Here is a 20,505-nt window from a genome sequence, read left to right as displayed (position 1 = left end):
ACTATGTGTTACTAACCTGTGTTACTAACCCACACAGGTGAAGTTACACCTTCCGGCTTATCTAGTGGCTCACCACTGCCCAGAAGGATAACCCTGCACCTTTCTCTTTTCCCCTCTGCTACTTTACCTAACTCTATGGCTTCCTACCACTCACCCATATGCCAACTCTGGCACTACTGGACTCTTTGCATTGATTTTCTAACCTTAAGGCCAGAACAGTTACCACAAACAAGAGAGAATGCAACTTCTAGAGCAACTGTGCTCTCCTGGAACAGGTTCATCTGTAGGAATTAATATCTGGTTGCATCGCATGCAAGTGCCGAGAATGATCCAGGAAAGACATTTACTGACTGGCACTGCAGGGTCTCTGCCAGCACCTGAAAGAATTCAGCCTAACTTGGGACAACTAGGCCAAGTCTCTACAGCATAGCAGGAGGGAGCTGCATCTGCGTGAGGGCAAACAGCTTCCTGAGGCAGCAGCACACGCATTGTCCCCAAGAGGAAATAGCTAGACTGACAAGCAGGAAGCTGCCCTAGAACCAGCAGCCAGTTGTGAAACCACCTGTACAGCAGCAGAGCTTGGGAGTGGGAACAACCCAGAACACTGTTGATGAGGAGTTTCTCCTGCTTGACCCTGCCCCCAGAGGCTAGACAGAGGACAGACTTGTACCTTGCTCTGTAATCGATGTTACTATCTTTCCCAAGGACCAAATGCTACTATCCCCTTTCCCCGATACTTGAGGATTTTCGTTTCATAGCAATCAAAGTATCTTTATGGGTAGCAGGGCACATTCCTTGAGATCAATGTGGAAAATTGCCCTTCTTATGTAAGGTCAAGAACAAAACTTTTGTGACCATTTAAACCCCAGGAAGATCCAAGATTAGATTTCCTTGTGCTGACACAGTACTAAGCACTGCCTTGCTGATATTCCAAGTTATAACTTGTTGAATTTTCAAGGTGTCAGTGAAAACAGAAGTAGTCTTTTTGTGGAATTTTTTTTCAGGATAAGTATGATTCTTGGTTCACGATTTGCTAAATAAATAACTGGACTGGATTCCTGTAAGAAATGCATCACACATTAAATCATTTGCTGGTATTCCACTCAAGCAGATCTTTTTCTGTCCTAGCCTTCTGGAAGGAACGGCTCTAGAGAACTTTGCTCTGGTCATGGCCCAGGAAAGTACAAGCCCTGCAGCAGTCATGGATACAATTGAGAAAAAATATTTCTTCGACCTACATGGATTAAAATGCTAAGCAAGGTGCTCAGCCAATACTGCTGCTGTTAGAAACTATGCCAAAACTTCACAATTTACTCAGTAAACATCAGAAACGTGTTAAAGTATGTCAAAGAACAAAGTGCAGGATGACAGAGGGCTTTAAATCCTGCCAACTCATCAAAGAGAATACTTATTAAACACATCAGTAAATAAATTTTGCTAGCTCTCCTAATCTATATTTTTACAGGTTTGCTAAAAATATAAATTACTGAGGATCATATTAGGTGTCTCAGTAGCCCACTTGCTAACTACTGTTTTCACCAATAAGCTCTTTCAGTGGTTTTAGAAATAACTCCTGCACACAGCAAAACTGACAACCCTCGTTCAAATAGAGGCACAATGCCAACAAACCCAATACGAATTGGGTTGTAGATTTCAAAGACTGATCTTTATCAAGTATGATTCCTGATAAGTGTTGGCTTTGACTCAGGTAACATATAATCACTCAGATACAGCTACAACCAATGTTTTCTTCAAAACTGTAATCACATTTTTAAGGGAAATGTTAGGACATGAGGATAACTCCAAGAAGCAACTATAATAAGGACAAAACAAAGAAATGTATGTTCATTCCTTTTCCAAATCCCGCTCTATTTCTTTCATTTGGTCATCCTGTGAATTTAATTTCTGAAAGAAGTGGAAAAGGTGCTGCTTTTCTTCTCTAGAAAAGGGCAGGGTTAACTAATAGAATCAGTGGCAATCCTTTTCTTGGGTTCAGAAAAGATGGGATGTTGATACACAACAGATACTAAAATAAATGTAAAAAGAAAAACAAAAGACTCCTTTAAACATTCTGTATTTAAACTATCATTAATGTCATTACTCTGCCTGAACAGAGCCTTCACCTTACAGCGAGTTTACACAGTGAGGACTAAGCACCAGTCCTGTAAAGAAAGTCTCTGGAAAGAGCCACAGACACTGTATTTTTCCGCATGGACAGTCAACCCATTTGTAATGGGGGACAAAATGACTTTTCTGCTACATCTACAGGAGAAAGAAAAGATCATGACTAGAACAGGCTCTGGAAAATGGATTCCTCATATAGAACTCTTTCCATCATTAGCTTCTTTATTTCAGCCAGACAGATTCCCTAGCTCTTTGCAAAGTCCCCAGTTGCTTATCAACACTAACTTGCTGGTTCTCTGCAAAACAGCTGAATGTGTGCCAAGCTTCATGAAACAGCAAAACTAAGCCTTACACATCATCCTCATGCGCAGCCTTCAGAAACTATTCCAGCACCACAAACTCCTCACTTGTTTCTTACCTTCAGGTAGCAGTATGGGTTATTTAAAGCTGTATGAAGTGCAATCCTTGGGGCAGCATTCAAGCGCCCACGGAGAACACTGGCTGTGTTGAAATATGCTATCTCATGCAGAGTCTTGTGGTCTGCAGGAACAAGGTAATTTCTGAAAAAGCAACATGCGGTATGGGGGAAGAAGGAGGGGAGATACGAGCTTTACTTTAAGGGAAAAAACAGAAGTCTACTGCAGTCAGAGACTACAAGAATCTGTTTCCCAATCAGTACTGACAAACCTCTGAAAAAACAAGATAAACAGTGCTGAAATCAACTGACTTCCCTGCTTAGAAGTTATTATGAACACTACATCGAATGGATTTAGCATAGAACTCTAGCTTGAATTTTGACAAATTCAAAAATAAGGGCAGAGCTGAAATGCTAACACCAATCAGGTACTCTACTCGACAGATCTTACTTATCCATCTTGAGGCCTCCTGATGAGTCTCTGCACATCTTTGTCTTCATAGTTGAAGCTTTTTTCTTGGCAGCGTCATAATTCCGTTAGCTTCTCTGCCTCTCCCCCAAGGCTCTATAATTAACAAGTGCCTTCATCTCTTCCCCCACCCCAAGCCTTTCACATTTTCTGCTACAGAGCTGCCTCCAAAATCCTATCTGCTATGCCTTGCTCACTGAAACAGTTCCCAAAATGGACAGGATATCACACCTGACATCTATACAGTTTCATAAGTAGAACAGATCAGCAAAGATTAGGGTAAAGACTTTATTTTGCCACATATACCCAGTCCTCCTCAACTTTTTTCTGTAGCCAAAATAAGTTGGTCAATTCATGTGCCAATTACTTCTACTAATCTATGGAAAAGAGATTTTTTTTTTTAATTATTATTTTGAAAGTCCTCCATCAAAGAAAATATAGGAAGGAAAAAAAGTGTGCCTCATACCACAGGGAACAAGGCACAATTCTAACAAGACTAACATGTTAGCAAAAATTCTTTTGCAACTTACGGTGCAAACTAATGCAGAAATATAAAACAGGAAAGCTCACCTTACAAGACTGTCTATATAGTCAACAACTTCAAAACGAAGCATTTCAAACTTTGTCAGTTTCTTAGATCGCCTTGATTCCTTCAACTCCAACAAAGTCTTTAAAAAAAAGTGGTGCATAAAACTACATGGGAGGTAGTTATTCTCTGGAGAGCACAATCTATATGTTTAACATGTATAATAAATTTTTGCTGGCATGTCTTCACTGATGATGTTTGAAAGTGTGATCGTGCAGTTATTTTTATTTAGGCCAATGTATTCAGTTCTCAAACTGGTGGGAGTTTGGGAAATTCAAAGAAATATGTGTTAGGCAGAATGTGTAATTTACAAGTTAAATAAGAAGAAAAGCCCTAATTTGCATTTTAAAATCCTGGTTTATGACAGATATATTCTATAATTTTCTATGCGTCAGGTGGGCCTGACGTACATAGTTCGTACTTATTCACTCATTTTTAAGAAGAGTTACTTAAACACAACCTTTACTCAGAGCTCCAGCAAGCTGGGAAGAACTAACCATGGACAATTACATCTTAAAAGATTCAGTTAAGGAACTAGTCAGTAAAGCCTACGCAGGCCTAACCTTCTGAAGATGATAAAGGTCTGTCTTCTTCTGGAGCTCCTTTTGTGACGATACGGACACATCTCGTTCTTGGAAAGCTTCTGCTACTAGAACAAAACTAATGTTTGATATGTGGGGTAAACTTTTCCTGACTCCCTATATAAACCCCCTAACCCAAGCAATCTGACAAGCGTTCATTTACTTGTTCACATAGGCCCAAACACAGGCAGCTTCCGAGTCCTGCATCTTGTAAAAGATTGTTAACAAAGGAGTCTGCAAGTGCAGCATAACCAACAGTAATTAAGTAACGGAAGCAATTCAGCCCTGAGATCCAGCACAAGCCTTGCACATCGCTTGAATTCTTCTTATGTCATCCTAGGTCATACTCTCAACATTTGTAAGCCGGACAGATTAGTACTAGGTATTACTGATGCTTTAGGAGTGTTCAAAAAGCCACACACCGCATATTTTTTCTTTCTTGTGCAAAAAAACCACAAAGAAACGAGTTCTCCCTACTTAACCCAGAAACGGCAACCAGAGCAGCAAACCAAAAGTGTGCTAAGGTATTTCACTGTCCAGTTTTATTTTCATCTTAATTTATAACAAAATTTTGTTTTCATAGCCATGTAGTTTGTTGATGAATTGCATCAATAATTAGTAATCTTAGGTAAAAACAAGCAAAAACTCCCAAAGCACAACCAATGTCAGGACAAGTGATAATCAAAATCAAAAGGTAACTAGATTTTTTGCCTTACTTATGAAGATGGTAATAAGATGGAGATTCCTCCTACAGATCACAGGTAAAACTCTAATCAGCAGTGACAATCATGATATATAAAAGCTTTCTGGTGACCTACATAGAATGAGTTGGAATTTTCCAGTGCCCTGTGGACATTTGTATTCGTGTCAAAGACTTCAAAACAGAGAACTTCCTCTCTCCACTACTACACCAAAATATTTTGAGATATTTTTTATCAAATCCTTCAGCTCAAAATAGACTGAACATAAGGATATCTTGTTTCCTTAAGCTTCTTTTTTTTTTTCCCCCAGTTCATTAGGTAGTTGGGACGATGGACTTTGTTGTTGTTAAAAAAAATTTTAAAAAATTTTGGACTATCTTTTCACTCTAAGCGCTCTGTGGGAGATTTGGGTATATAACATTTTTGGCAGACTTCTGAAAACTCCTGCTGAAGATCAACACAATCACAGAAACATACAGGAAGAAGTCACCTAACTCAGCAACCTATTAATGTAAAGTTTATCTTAACTTCCCCTTCTCACTTTTTCATTATAGCTTAAATTTGCTTTGAAAACAAACTAAGATCAATCATAGATTCATTAGACCTCTACTTTAAAGCCATCTTCAAGTCCTAAGTGTTTTATAGTTCTGCGTGTTCCTGAATTCCCAGAGTTGTTCTTTTTTATTTACTCTCTCAAGTTAAAAAACCAACTACTTAGAAGCCTTTTGCTTCAATTCTTTGTTTACAAACTAGATGAACCTTTAGGCTTTCCATCGTAGTTCAGATTCTTCAGTGCTGCTATCTGCAGTGACATATACAGCTTTTTCAAAGTCATCACCTATTTCCTGTACCACATCCCTGCTATTACTACATCTATTCAAAAATACATAGTACAGGCAAGAGCCAATTATTCTAAACAAGCCTCAGTTAACACTAGAGGATTACATGACTACTTTAATTAATATTAGACCACATTTAGTGGCTCATTGCCTACTTGTCCAAATGCTGGTTAGCAACCACACTGATAATGAACTGTTAATTTAATATGCATAAAACAAACCAGATGATAACCACTTCATCTTCAAAAGGGAATCATAGAGGAGCACTTCTCCATAGTTCGGGGGAAGCAATGAGATTCCTATTCCAGAAGAATGCTGGAATATGTCATATTTCTATTTCAGAATGAATATGGCAGTTTCTGTTAACCTGCCTCTGAAAGATGGTAGGCTGCTACTCATTTGCCTTACTCAACTTCCAGATACCTCTACCATGAACAATCAAATATATGGGCATGACAAGTTACAGCATGTCAGCAGAGCCCTGACAACTGGTGCTTGGTGTCCTAGCTCTTATATGAATTTAACTGAAGGTGCAGGTGAAAAAACTTTACATACATTTGGATTAAATACCATGTCATAAGGAAAACTGCTCCTATTTATCTTTCAATATCTGGTTTTATTTGTTAAATGTTTTTAGTGATTGCAACATCTGGTAAAATGCTCAAAATCTACGTATGACAGATTTAGTGTGTAATGTTTGCTGATCTGTCCAATTTCTTATCTTACATCACTCTTCTGTATTATAAAAAGCATGAACCACACACCAATAAAGAATAAAAAAATCTCCTAATTTTGTGCATGTATTTAAAAAAACAGTCCTGAAAAATCTAATGGTTTGATACAGTGACAGGATATCAGCAGGGAAAATTATACCCATTGGTCAGATTATAAAACAGCTTTCATATAATCTGCAATGGAATGTTTGATGGTACACACCCACCTTCTAGTTTCTGAAACTGGGTCAAGAACTCCTTCAACTTCTCTACTGTTTTATCAAACTCCTTTCCAGAAGATGACTCAAAAATTTCCACACATTGTTGAAGCATGGTTACCAAATCAGACTTATTCAACATCCTAAAAGACACAATTGTTGGCTGAAGTTGAAATGCAGAATGATGAAACAGCTTTCAATGTTCTTAGTTGAAAAGAAGTTAAAAAATAATTTGAAAAACTCCTTTTAAAAGAGAAAATCTCCAAGATTTCAAGTATTCAGTCTTCCAGTAAAGCAATTATTTTCCTCGCTGTCATTAACAAAAAGAAACAAATCAACTTGGATAGATGTCCGTTACATTTTACTGCAGAACTGACAATGAAAGCTTTTCTGATATTCTACCTAAAACCACTTGCTGGATACAGTTATAATTTTTGAAACTGTGAGTCAGATGAAAAAAAAGTGTGGCAGGGTTCATAACACATTCCCAAGAATGGTAAATAAAAAGGTAAAAAAAAAAAAAAAAAAAAAAAAATCAGACTAGTATGTATTCACACATCCACAAAATCCATTACTCTTTACGATTCCAAATGATTCTCAAATAAAATCTGAATTGCTGTTTTCTGTATTTAATTGCTATAAATTTAACCACCATTAGAATCCTAGAACCATTTACATTGGAAGGGACCTCTTGAGACCATCTAGCCCAACGTCCAGCCTAGTATTTACTTACTTTTAATTATGTACTAGGGCATTTTATAAACGTCACCAAGCACTGCTCAGTCTCAGAATCCTCATCTAAAAGATATCAAAGCAAGTCCCTGCAAATATTCATAAAGGAAACCCAGAATTACAGCATCAAGCCAGTACCATCACACATGCATGCAATTTTTTTTCATGCAGTGCAAGAAGTTCCCATTGCTAAACACTCTGGTTCTGAACAATCACATGTTTATAATAGCCTCTGTTGCTAGGATCCCTTCCCAGACTGTTCTTGTGGTTTTGCTTTGTCTTATAAAAAATAAAGGTGCTAACACAAAAATACAAAACAAAGGTGCTAATAGTTTCACGATTTTAGAAGACACAGAAAACACAGCTACAGAAAAAAGGAAGTATGACAAAAGAATGAAATGATGGCCATCAGTGTGTCAGGCAGTGGGTCTTTGTATCAGCTACCTAAACATTGACTATGAGATTTAAGGAAGAATTTAGAAGAGGCTGGGGAAGCTTTATGGCTGTCTGGAGGGGCAATCGCAATTTGAGCTCTAGCTACTAACTGGCAGTTGATGTGAAATGCTTGTAAAGGCTAGAATTTGAAACTTCAGTTTATCTGATTCAGGGTTATAGATTTTTGCAAGTCAGGTGTTGCCTTCAGATACACTTGTTTTGTACAGAAAAGCGTCAGGACTTAACAACAGAAAGGGTGACCTTGACCACACAAAAGGCTAGAAAACATTTTGAAACTGTCTGGTAGAATATAATGGGTAAACAAGATAGCCTTCTTCCAGGCCAGACAAAACACTGCAATAATTAAACACTTAAGATGGAGAGAGGATAATCAGATTTGGAGATCTGTGAATGGGAAAGAACAAATTTATTTTAGTAATATTATTAATAAAGAAGCTGCAAGTTCTAGAAAAACTTATTTACAACAACAATGGGATTAGAGGGCCCAAAGAACAGGCAAGAGGACGGTTATCACATATCAGAAAACAGTAAAGGAACCTTATCAACCTTTTGGTCTTGAGATTACTGCAAGGTATGCCAGGTATCAGAGAGTGGGTTTAAGATTTTAATTCCATTAGGAGACAGGCTTAAAGCAGAAAGAAAGATCTCAGATCATCCAAAGGCTGTAAATAAATCTGTCTCTGATTATTCAGAGACAAGTTATGACACAGAAGAAGGGAAGCTAGGATGGAGTCCATAGAAACTCCTTCTGAATGCTGAAGTGAGGAATCATCTGATAACAGAGGTTGGTCAACAACAAAATGACAGCAGTCACAGAAGGGCAGGACTGTGATAAGCAGTATGTCATGAATGCCATCAATGATTAGCAGACAAAAACAGAGTACAGTATCTAGACAGAAGACAATAGGTCAGACAGTCTCAAAGTTTTGCTGCGTAACAACTTGACCAGATGTCCCAGACAATTAGCTCCCCATAACCAATCAAGTGAAACGCTCTCCAACATCTCTTCCAGTCCAAAGAAAGGCTGAAGTAGAGAAACAGCCCACAAATCACAAAAGGAACTCAATGCAACAACTGAAAACCCCACATTCAAGCATAGTTCATGAAGGGAAAAGAGAGACTTTCTTACAAATCCAGATATAAGCTGATCAAAAGTTTCTGTATTTTTTATTTTCTAAATACAAGTTAAAAAAGATGGACTCCAGAAAAACATTGAGAAGAAGAATAAGGGATAGGAAAGGGCAAACATAAGGATATCAACAGGTGATGTGGTCCCTGGGAAGGCAGAGATATTAAGAAACAGTGAATAACTTCCAAACCTGAGCAAGGGGGAAAAAAAGGAAGACTGCGAGTAGAAGTGGAAAGATCACATTGTATCATTTTCTTCTAAAAGATAGCAACAAGATTCTATGCAAAAAAAAGCAGAGATAAGAGGAAGTAGGTGTAAAATGCAAGAGAGAGTTAAAAGCTAAAAAATAATAATCGCAGCTAGAATCCTCAGTATTCGAAGGAATTGTGTTGAAGGAGTTTTGTTAGAAAAATGACAGAATTCATGGGGGGGGGCAGGGAGGAAATGAAGAATTATCTGTTTATTTCCATCAGAAGCTTCCACACTGGGAGCCAGAACCAGAGGAAAAACAGGAGGGAGATGAACAGGTAAGAATAAAGGGGGAACAATCTGATGGCAGCATCAACTTTAAGACAGGAAAAGAGGCAGATGCATTCAGAGTGGTAGAAAGGAAATTAAACATAGGAGGAGAAAAAGGCGAGGGAAAAAAGGCCAAGAGTTATTAGAGATTACAGAATCACAGAATCATTAAGGTTGGAAAGGACCTTTGAGATCATCAAGTCCAACCATCAACCCAATACCACCATGCCCCCTAAACCACGTCCTAGTGCACCACATCCACATGTTTTTTGAACACTTCCAGTGATGGTGACTCCACCACCTCCTTGGGCAGCCTGTTCCAATGCTTGACCACTCTCTCGGTGAACAAATTTTTCCTAATATCCAATCTAAACCTCCTCTGGCGCAATCTGAGGCCATGTCCTCTTGTCCTGTTGCTAGCTTCTTGGGAGAAGAGACCAACACTCACCTCACCACAACCCCCTTTCAGGTAGTTGTAGAGAGCGATAAGGTCTCTCCTCAGCCTCCTCTTCTCCAGACTGAACAACCCCAGTTCCCTCAGCCACTCCTCATAAGACTTGTGCTCCACACCCCTCACCAGCTTCGTTGCCCTTCTCTGGACACGCTCAAGCACCTCAACGTCCTTCTTGTAGTGAGGGGCCCAAAACTGAACACAGGATTCAAGGTGCGGCCTCACCAGTGCTGAGTACAGGGGCACGATCACTTCCCTACTCCTGCTGGCCACACTAGTTCTGATACAGGCCAGGACGCTGTTGGCCTTCTTGGCCACCTGGGCACACTGCCGGCTCAATGTTTAGCTGGCTGTCAACCAGCACCGCCAGGTCCCTTTCCGCCGGGCTGCTCTCCGGCCACTCCTCCCCAAGCCTGTAGTGTTGCATGGCGTTGTTGTGGCTGAAGTGCAGGACCTGGCACTTGGCCTTATTAAACCTCATACAGTTGGCCTCTGCCCATCGATCCAGCCTGTCCAGATTCCCCTGCAGAGCCCTCCTACCCTCCAGCAGATCAACGCTCCCACTCAACTTGGTGTCGTCTGCAAACTTACTGAAGGAGCACTCGATCCCCTCATCCAGGTCATCAAAATAAAGATATTGAACAAGACCAGCCCCAGAACCGAGACCTGGGGAACACCACTTGTGACTGGCCACCAGCCAGATTTAACGCCATTCAATACAACTCTCTGGGCTCGGCCATCCAGCCAGTGTTTTACCCAGCAAAGAGTACACCTGTCTAAGCCACTAGCCGCCAGTTTCTCCAGGAGGATGCTGTGGGAGACGCTGTCAAAGGCTTTACTAAAGTCCAGGTAGACAACATCCACAGCCTTTCCCTCATCCACTAGGCAGGTCACCTGGTCATAGAAGGAGATCAGGTCGGTCAAGCAGGACCTGCCTTTCATGAACCCATGCTGGCTGGGCCTGAGCCCTTGGTTGTCCTGCACATGCCCTATGAGCACCCTCAAGATGAACCACTCCATGATCTACCCTGGCACGGAGGTCAGGCTGACAGGCCGGTAGTTCCCGGGATTCTCCTTCTGGCCTTTCTTGTAGACGGGCGTCACATTGGCAAGCCTCCAGTCTTCTGAGACCTCCCCTGTTAACCAGGACTGCTGATAAATGATGGAGAGCGGCTTGGCAAGCTCCTCTGCCAGCTCTATTAGTACTCTTGGGTGGATCCCATCAGTCCCCATAGACTTGTGGGTGTCCAGGTGGCTTAACAGGTCCTTAACTGCTTCCTCCTGGATTGTGGGTGGGTTATTGTGCTCTCCATCCCCATCTTCCAGCTCAGGGGGCTGAATACCCTGCGGATACCTGGACTGGCTATTAAAGACTGAGGCAAAGAAGGCATTAAGTACCTCAACCTTGTCCTCGTCCTTGGAGACAACGTTCCCCGCCATATCCAGTAAGGGATTCAGATTCTCCTTGCCTCTCTTTTTGTTGTTAATATATTTGTAGAAGCATTTTCTGTTATCCTTTACAACTGTGGCCAGATTGAGTTCTAGCTTGGCTTTTGCCTTTCTAATTTTGTCCCTGCTTGACCTAATGAGATCCTTGTACTCTTCGTGAGTTGCCTGTCCCTTCTTCCAGAGGTGATAAACTCTCCTCTTTTCCCTGAGTCCCAGCAATATCTCCCTGTTCAGCCAGGCCGGTTGCCTTCCCTGCCAGTTCATCTTATGCCACATGGGGACCGCCTGCTCCTGTGCCTTTAAGATTTCCTTCTTGAAGACTGTCCAGCCTTCCTGGAGCCTTTTGTTCTTCAGGACTGTCTCCCAAGGGACTCTCTCAATCAAGTGACTTGAACAGGCCAAAATCTGCCCTCCAGAAGTTCATGGTAGCAGTTTTGCTGACCCTTCTCCTTACTTCCCTCACAATTGAGAATTCTATCATGTCATGGTCACTAAGCCCAAGACAGCCTCTGACCATCACATCTCCCACCAGTCCTTCTCTGTTTGTAAACAGCAGGTCAAGCAAGGCACCTCCCCAGTAGGCTGACTTACCAGCTGTGTCAGGAAGTGATCTTCCACACACTCCAGAAACCTCCTAGACTGTTTCCTCTCTGCTGTGTTATACTTCCAACAGATGTCTGGTAGGTTGAAGTCCCCCACAAGAACAAGGGCCAGCGAATGCGAGACCTCTGCCAGTTGCTTATAGAATGTCTCATCTGCCTCTTCATCCTGGTTGGGTGGTCTGTAACAGTCTCCTAGCAGGATATCTGCCTCGTTGGCCTTCGCCCTCATCCTTACCCATAAACACTTGAGTGGGTCTTCCCAATCGTTGATTTCTATACAATCAAAACACTCCCTAACATACAGAGCCACCCCACTGCCTCTCCTTCCATGCCTATCCCTTCTGAAGAGCTTATAGCCATCCATTGCAGCACTCCAGTCATGAAAGTCATCCCACCATGTTTCTGTGATGGCAACTACGTCATAGCTGTCCCGCTGCACAAAGGCTTCCAGCTCCTCCAGTTTGCTCTCCACGATGCGTGCATTGGTGTAGATGCACTTGAGCTGGGCTATTGATTTCACCCCCAACTCTGGCATGCCACCCTTAGGCTCATCTCTAGTGAGCCTGGTTTTATCCCCTTCCCCATTTGAATCTAGTTTGAAGCCCTCTCAGTGAGGCCTGCCAGCTCGTAAGCAAGAATCCTTTTGTCCCTTGGAGACAGTTGCACTCCATCTGCTGCCAGGAGGTCCGGTGCTGTGTAAACCGCCTCATGGTCAAAAAACCCAAAATTCTGCCAATGGCACCAGCTCCTGAGCCACGTGTTGACCAAGTGTGCTTTCCTATTCCTTTCAGTGTTCCTCCCTGCCACTCAAGGGATTGACAAAAACACTACCTGTGCTCCCGCTCTATCGATCTGTCACCCCAGTGCTCTGAAGTCCCTTTTAATTGCCTTTGGGCTTCTTAGCGCAACCTCATCATTGCCAACCTGTATGACCAACAGCGGGTAGTAATTGGGTAGAATAGACAGTACAGGAAAGCAAAATGACACATTTGTAGGCAAGGGTTGATAAGTGATTGAGTGCTGTCAAGATTCAGGAAAGCCAGAGAAGCATTAACAAGGAAAGACTGTAGAAATGACAAATCAAGTATGTAATAATTTCAAAGGAATGAGGGTAAAGAACATAGTGCGGTGGCTATGTGCAAGAACCACTCAGTATGGCAAACATACAGTTTGAAGAGTATGTTTCTTTGTGTGTATGAGCCCAGAAGGTTATCCTCCACCCACCACTGACATGGTTTTTCTATGCAATCTTACTGTCAGACACATCAAACCTCACAAGCTCAGAGGCACTTGAAGAGGCAGTTGTTGCATCAGCTCCTTGTGCAACAGAACCAATGTATTATTTGAATGAATGCAGCTATCAGGAAACAGCCACTTGCCATTATAAAGCATGTTTAAAAGTCTGTAGCTGCAACATTGCAATTGAAGGGTTTTCTATTAAGAAAATAGGCTTAGATTATTTTTCCATTTTAAACACTGACAAACAACACAAGTGTAGGCTCTCCTAAAGTCCTAAGCTCACAGTAACACAAAAAATTAACTCAGTCCAAGTATAAACTGTTAAGACAAAGGAGGCAGGGGCAGAGCAGTAAAATAAAAAAATAAGAAAGGCCTCAGCTACTCATTTGGAACAGATTCTAATTTTCACAACAGATTAAAATTTAGGCCAACTAAAACGAATAATTTGATTGATAATATCTAACACAATCATACTTTAAAAGACAAAACTCAACTGATGTTCTCATTCACAGACAGTAATCTCAGTGGTTTCAGCATAATTACTCAGGGCATAAGCGATATTAGAACCTGGCCGAGTTTCATGGAAAACAGTAGAAAGACAAAATGAAAACAGCAGTCAATTATACTTGCAAACAATCCTACAACTAGCTGTGAACAGGTAATATCCTGAGCTTTAAATTCCAGAATAACCGATGACTGATATTCTCCATGTGTACAGTGGTATTAAAATGAGAGGGAAAAAAAAAAATCACCTTGCTAGCTGAAGAGATGACTCATACTCCTCCGTTTCCCACACTTGGTTTTCCAAACATGCACAGTGCAGCTCCCTGATCTGTTATGCAGAAGGTGAAGAAAGGATACGATGTTTTACAAACAATGTAATGTGGAACTCTTACAACAAGCTTTTCAAAGTAATATGTAATTCCTTTTGAGCTTGTTTTCCAGAGATGCAGAATGATTGAAAAAGAAATGAGAGTATTTAGCATCTTACAGAACTAAGCTCCTAGTGTTGCTGGAGTCTATGTGTTGCTCTGCACCGGCTTTCAAACAACTAACATTGAGATGAAGATAAGTGAAGAGAACTGAGAGGAACTCCAATCAAATGCCCTAGCTAAAACATTTTTTTATTCTCAATACTGGGACAGTTCATGCTGATTTTGTAGTTAGGGACAGATTCTAACAACAGTGTGGAATACATTGAGAACTGACAGACAAGTGCACATGCATAGAATATATTGCTCTTCTAGTGGAAGGAGAAATTTCTTAGCATGAGAAGGTGGATTTAATGACATTAGAGCAATATGGCTATTGAAAGTAATTATCACTGTTGCCTTACTATCATTTAATTCTGTACAGAAAATTGCTAAAACTCAGTCTCTTCATCTGAATTTGACTAGTGAGATAGTAGGTGGTAGAAGAGTATACATTGTCTGCAATGCATACACATAATCCCAGATTTGGGAAGTCAATGTGTGGATTCTTTTGCTGATCTGTACATCTGCATCCTCCTGGAAACTCCTTTGTTGACTGACAAGGTATCATCCACACCACTAAAGAAACCACATGCTGTTGCCCTCTGCCCATAGCAAGAAAGTGTCTGTCTCCATTTTAAGAAGTAGGGGGCAAAGCAGGAGAATAGTAAAACAAAGAGAAAGAATAAATAAATACTTATTCATATGTCATGCTTTGAAACAAAAAAACCCATGTTTCACTAAAATGGAATAACAGTACATCACCTGCTTGCCCAAAGGATACTTTGGAAGAGAAGATGTGAAAACATGAAGACATCTCAGAACTGGAACATAATTTTCATGGTAAACATGCAAGTCCTCCAGCAACTTTTGTACTGTTTCCTACAGTGACAGAATAATTGTTTTGTAAGTCATTCTGACATCCAATTATTTAAAAGTCTCATAAAGTACTTAAAATGACTCTGAAGTTTTGACGTTGTGGTATGCTATTATTTAAATCACCAGTGTTAAATTAAGACCACTATGCAAAAAAGCTGTATTTCAACAGTTCACTACAATCACATTGCATATTGTTAACTTTACTATTTTCCTCCATCTCACTAGAGAATTGTTATTGATTAGCATTATTATTTTACGATTTTGAACTATATTTAGCCTTTAGATTTGGTATGTCATCTTGCAAAATCAAGACTATACACGATACTTTTAACAGGCAATGAGAAATTATACAGCTACTTTTACTCAAATCCTTATTATTTGCATTTGTATATTACAAACACATTTAAAAATTTATTTCTTATATCGTGGGTGGCTGCTGTTCTTATTAGTTAGGTATATATAAAAAGACCAGTTCACAGAAAATAAAGAAATAGGCAGCTGCTGCTCCTATGTGCTCTTAATTTGACTTCTGTTTATTCAGATTGAGAACTGCAGAAAAAAAATAAGATAATGTATTAAGAAAAAGAAATTATTGACTGCTGCTACTGAATTTACTGGATGGCATCTCATTATCACTGGCCTCCCATGGAAGCATCTGTAACACTCCTTGGAAACTGCGCTTAAAATTTCTGATAGCTGTATTAAAGTACTTTGGGCTCATTATATTTAAGTTTGTGAGTCAGATGTCCTCTCACCTGTCTTCAGTCAAAGATAAAGAGGAAAAAAACCACAGGATTCTCTACATATTTTATTGACATTTTGCTCAACTCTGAGCAAAGTATTCCAAATGGAAAGAAAAAAAATAAAGTAAGCCACTGAAGCTCTCTAAAGTTAAACTGAAACAAAGGGTATCAAAGATTAAAGAAAAAAAGCAAAATCTTGTCTGCAGGCAATATAAGGAAATACTGACATGTGGAAAGATCAAGTATCATCCTGCAAAGACTGAAAGTAACAAAGACATTTAGTGCTGCAGAGAGCTTTCTGATGTTAAAAAAGTTCAAGATGATTAAAAACATTTCTCCCCGTAGACTTTTTATCTATTAGAATTTGAGGGTCACGGATATAACAATTGTTTAAATGAAATCCAAGACCTTAGGGTAGACATTCACAATAATTTTAATTCTAAGCAGGACCATTAAAGAAACATGATTATCCCCACCACAAAAAAAGCTGAGAGAAGAAAAGAAGTTCTCTTTAATGCTGCTACCTCAGTTTTATTCCCCCAAACCCAGAGCATGATAGTATCTGTATTTCCCTCATCTTGTTTCCCAGCTCAAGACTGATGTAGTTAATATACATAAATAGCAATACAGTAGGACTATGTATTTCACCAAATAATGGAGTGAAAAGGCATATTCTGTTTCAGAAGAGTCTAAAAACATTATTAGAAGACTATGCAATGTTATTTTCCTAAATATAGATCGCCACATTTACGCAATTTCAAATGAAATTTGCCATGAAAACTTTCAGAGCTGTAAGTAATTAGGATGTAAAACTGCTTTTAAAACTGATTATACTAAATAGGTGGAACTCTTTTCCATAGTTATTAAAAAAAGTGGTAACAACATGGAATACAAACTGCAGCTGACAACGGGTGTTGAAGGTTTAGGTGCTAAGCTTGAGCAGAAAGTTTACCTGGTCCTGAACACCAACAGTAAATTTACATGAAGTAGTACCACTGTGACTTTGAAAGTGTTTCTGAAGTTCGGAATGATAGATTAGTACAAGTACAAAGTGGGTTAGTGCAACATACAGAATAAACAACACCTCATTAATGCAGCAGTAGGGCTTTTTCTCCCCAAGTAGACTACACTGCCAGCTTGACAATGCAATGATAGTCCTGCCCTTAATCATCGAGATTAGAACAAGTGTCTTCAATTAAAACTTGTCAGAAGCATCACATGCACATAAGCACAAGAATTCCAGCTTCTTTCCCAAACTTAGGGGGTAAGGCTTGTGAAATAAGGGGTATATTATTAAACGTATAAAGTTTAAGCTGATGAGTATTCAACTTTCAAAGTAGCAGCCCATTATATGGTCTTTAAACTTTAAACAAAGAAACAGAGTCTCAGCTGCTCGTTCTCACTCCTTCCCTCCTCCTGTTTTTTCAACAGAAGTATTTATGCACCTGCAGAGTGAACTGCATTAGGGAAATCATTCTACATAAACAACCCAGCAGAAAAAAGTCCCATGCCTTGTCTTTTTTTTAGTCAGGTTGCTTTAATTGGATTGTTTCTCTGACGACATTCATCACACAGCCACAGAAGCAGTTGTGCTGGGACATCTGCTGAGGTGTTAATAAACAGCCAGGGAACAGCAGAAGCTTAAGCTATTTTTGCCACTGGAGACTATGGATCATAAAATCATGTGTCGCCTTGACTATTATAATTGCACTGCATTTGCAAACTTGCCTGCTCTACCAATCTCTCTTCCAGCCATTACCATTGCTCTTCACACTTGAAAAGTCCTCACAGACCAGGAAGCTCTGCTAGGATAAATTAATTGCTTTATCTCTAGTAGTACCATTTGCCTGACAGGTTAGTTATACTTGAGATGAAGAGTTAGGAGAAAGCCTTTACCCTGAGCAATGCTTCTACTGAGAGTGGTTCAGCTAGTGAAAATAACCAATAGACCTTTGTTGGTGAATTCCTAAACATCTGGGGATGCTGCCCTGAGTAATTTTAATCTTTGTTCTTAGAAAATAAAAAAGGAGCAGGGAGAGTGGGACAAAATTTTATTCTACCCTTTCCCTCACTGTAATAACATGACTACAATACTACAATAGTAGTAGCCTGACTTAATCACTTAACAAACATGTAACATAAATTAAAGTTTTAATCCTGTACGACATCTAGTGTGAATGTGTGCCTCAGGATCCAGACTGCCCTACTGAGTTCAATCAGAAACTACACAGAGAGTATGGAGGATTAAGAGCTTATGAAATAACCTCAAAGATTACTTACTCATTCTTCAAACACTTCACTGACTTTCCAAGAAAGTCAGTCTGAGTAAGCATTAAAAGACCAGGCCATAAATAAAACTTGTAACCTTCTTTTTAACCAGCTGAATTTCTAGACATAGCTAAAAACTGATGTAAGAGAAGTTGTGCAGCCTTCTATAAAAGGTATGCCTGGCAATCCTAGAGATTTGTAATTTTGACCTGCCTATTCTAATTCTCCATTACTGGACATGAAGCATAGTATGTACTGTATGAAAGATGTTATACAGAACTCTATATCTTAGTCTTGTATTTTATTATGCTCCACAAACTAATATATAACGGAAGTAATTTTTGCTCTCCAAAGACATTCTTAAAATTTTACCTTTAAGAAGTTGTCTGCTGTCAGCAGTGCAATCTGTTTCTCTGATACTTGACCTTCCACATACCTGATGGCAAGAAAAAACAAGAACCTAAAAATCATAATGTAAAGGATGATTAAAGATTATAGGGTTAAAAAAATTCAAGAAGTTTATGCTGCTACAAGGATTTCTTTGGAAAGATTCAGAAAGGGACAGTCAAATGCAGCAAATTTGAAAGGGCACTCCAAAACCCTAGAGATTATGCTCCAAGTCAGCTTAACAAGTTCAAAAGTGGTTTATGGTTATTTGTCATAATAGCTTGTTTCTGTATTAAGAACAAGAGGGGAAAAAAAAGAAGTTCAAGTGATTACACATCACAGAAGCTGTACTCTCTAGACCAGAAGATTTAGGCTTCCTGAAATTATTTAGAACTGTCCTTTTGATCAATTACTTTTGCTATAGAAACATATGCACAACTGATCTACAGCTTTCATGAAGCTACGTTTATAGATTCCTTTTATCTTTTCTAAAGCTGACTAAATACAAGATTGTCCAAAAAATTATTTCCCTTTTTACCTTCTAAAAGAGGGCAGTCTTCGAATATTTTCACACTGGTCATGTGATAAAGAATTAACTCTCTTCTTAGCGTCTACCAACTGGCAACACAGTACACTAAGAGGCTGGGAATAGAAGTGCTCCACAATACAGAGCTGAAAAACAAAGCAAGAACCAGTGATGTTAATAAAATCCATCCTCCCTGCTATATCTACTTTTTAATGCTTTCTTATAACTACAGTGCATATATTACAATGGTAGTAATGGTATTCCTTTAAAAAAAATTAATTACAATTCATAAATATTCCCTAAGTCACTACAGGACACTGATTATTCAGTTTTAAATACAGTCACATAATCACCTTTTTTGGTCTGTGTGCTATTTGTATTCAGTACCTTCACGTTTCCCTCCTCTTACATAATAACTATAGCTTGTCAAATATTTTCTACTCACTTATGTGAATTACTGCATTCTTTAGGTTATATCTTCAGCACCAACGCTCACAAATAACAAGGCATATATTTAAAGAAATGAAAAGCAACTACTGTACAGAAGCAAACTTATCATATGTCCTAATTCCAACTTCTGTTTCATGTACACAAAAATCCACTGCTAAGCTCTTACTATGCATATGTACAAACACACTTTGTCACTGATTTCAGTAGTACTAAATGTTTGTAGCGTCAGGGCCTTGCAGAATAGTAGCACAGACTGATCACATCTATTCTTAAAAAAGAAACAAGAACCTAACCAGACTACCTCACTAAAAACTTCTAAAACATAGAAACTGTCAAAGGGGAAAGACCCTTCCTACCAGAAAAGTTAATATCAATCCTAGACAACAAAATGATGGTGATCGTTTCTATCTATCACTTAGGAAATTTGATCTGAAATTACTTCATCCTTGAATACTTTTAACACAGAAAGACGCAGCCATATGCAGTCAGGGCTAGGACCTGTATCGTCCTATCAGGCCAATGGGGAAATCATTAAATCCTGGTGACTCTTCTAATAAGAGGAGTTGAAACCTACGAAAGACCATGCAGGTCCATCTTGCAGGAAGAGGTACTACAGCCAAGATATTTCTCCTGGCCATGTGTAATCACTGAATCTTTGATATCAAAAAATCTGAGACACTCTAAAGGTATATGACACTAAAAGGGCATGTTTTACTAAAAGGTTCACTCATGGAACAAGGCAAGAAAGAAACAATTTCGCAATCCTGCATTAAAACAGATTACAGGAACTACAAATTTTTTGGACACAATCCACAAAAGCTACAAGGAGATTCAGACACAGAAATACATCTAGATATGAAGATCTATATAAGCCAATAAAAATATTATCATGCTCTGTATAGACTAGTTTTTGAAACCTTGAAGTCTTCCACTTTGTCTCCTGAGAGGGTAAACGTAACTCTTGCATTGCTGCACAGCTGCTTGGAGCACAGGCACCACCTACTCTGCAGCACAAAGTGACCGACCCTACAGTTCTATTCCCTCAAAAGGCAAGAAGT

At 39.4% G+C, this 20,505-nt stretch overlaps 1 protein-coding gene across 1 annotated transcript in view; it reads right to left on the bottom strand.

Moving 5' to 3' along the window:
- Nucleotides 1-20,505, bottom strand: part of ORC3 (origin recognition complex subunit 3) — a gene marked incomplete at its 5' end in the record, with an annotated part of 41,288 nt that overhangs the window by 3,884 nt on the left and 16,899 nt on the right. The window contains 8 exons of the mRNA XM_081998515.1: nt 2,543-2,684; nt 3,579-3,676; nt 4,158-4,240; nt 6,656-6,789; nt 13,976-14,055; nt 14,960-15,076; nt 18,457-18,520; nt 19,010-19,143. Of these exons, the coding sequence (XP_081854641.1) occupies nt 2,543-2,684; nt 3,579-3,676; nt 4,158-4,240; nt 6,656-6,789; nt 13,976-14,055; nt 14,960-15,076; nt 18,457-18,520; nt 19,010-19,143 (852 nt within the window). The remainder of the gene's footprint in view (nt 1-2,542; nt 2,685-3,578; nt 3,677-4,157; nt 4,241-6,655; nt 6,790-13,975; nt 14,056-14,959; nt 15,077-18,456; nt 18,521-19,009; nt 19,144-20,505) is intronic.

Source organism: Phaethon aethereus (genome assembly GCF_964289735.1).
Source record: "Phaethon aethereus genome assembly, chromosome: 3".
NCBI lineage: Eukaryota > Metazoa > Chordata > Aves > Phaethontiformes > Phaethontidae > Phaethon > Phaethon aethereus.
This window is presented reverse-complemented; position numbering and strand designations above follow the sequence as displayed.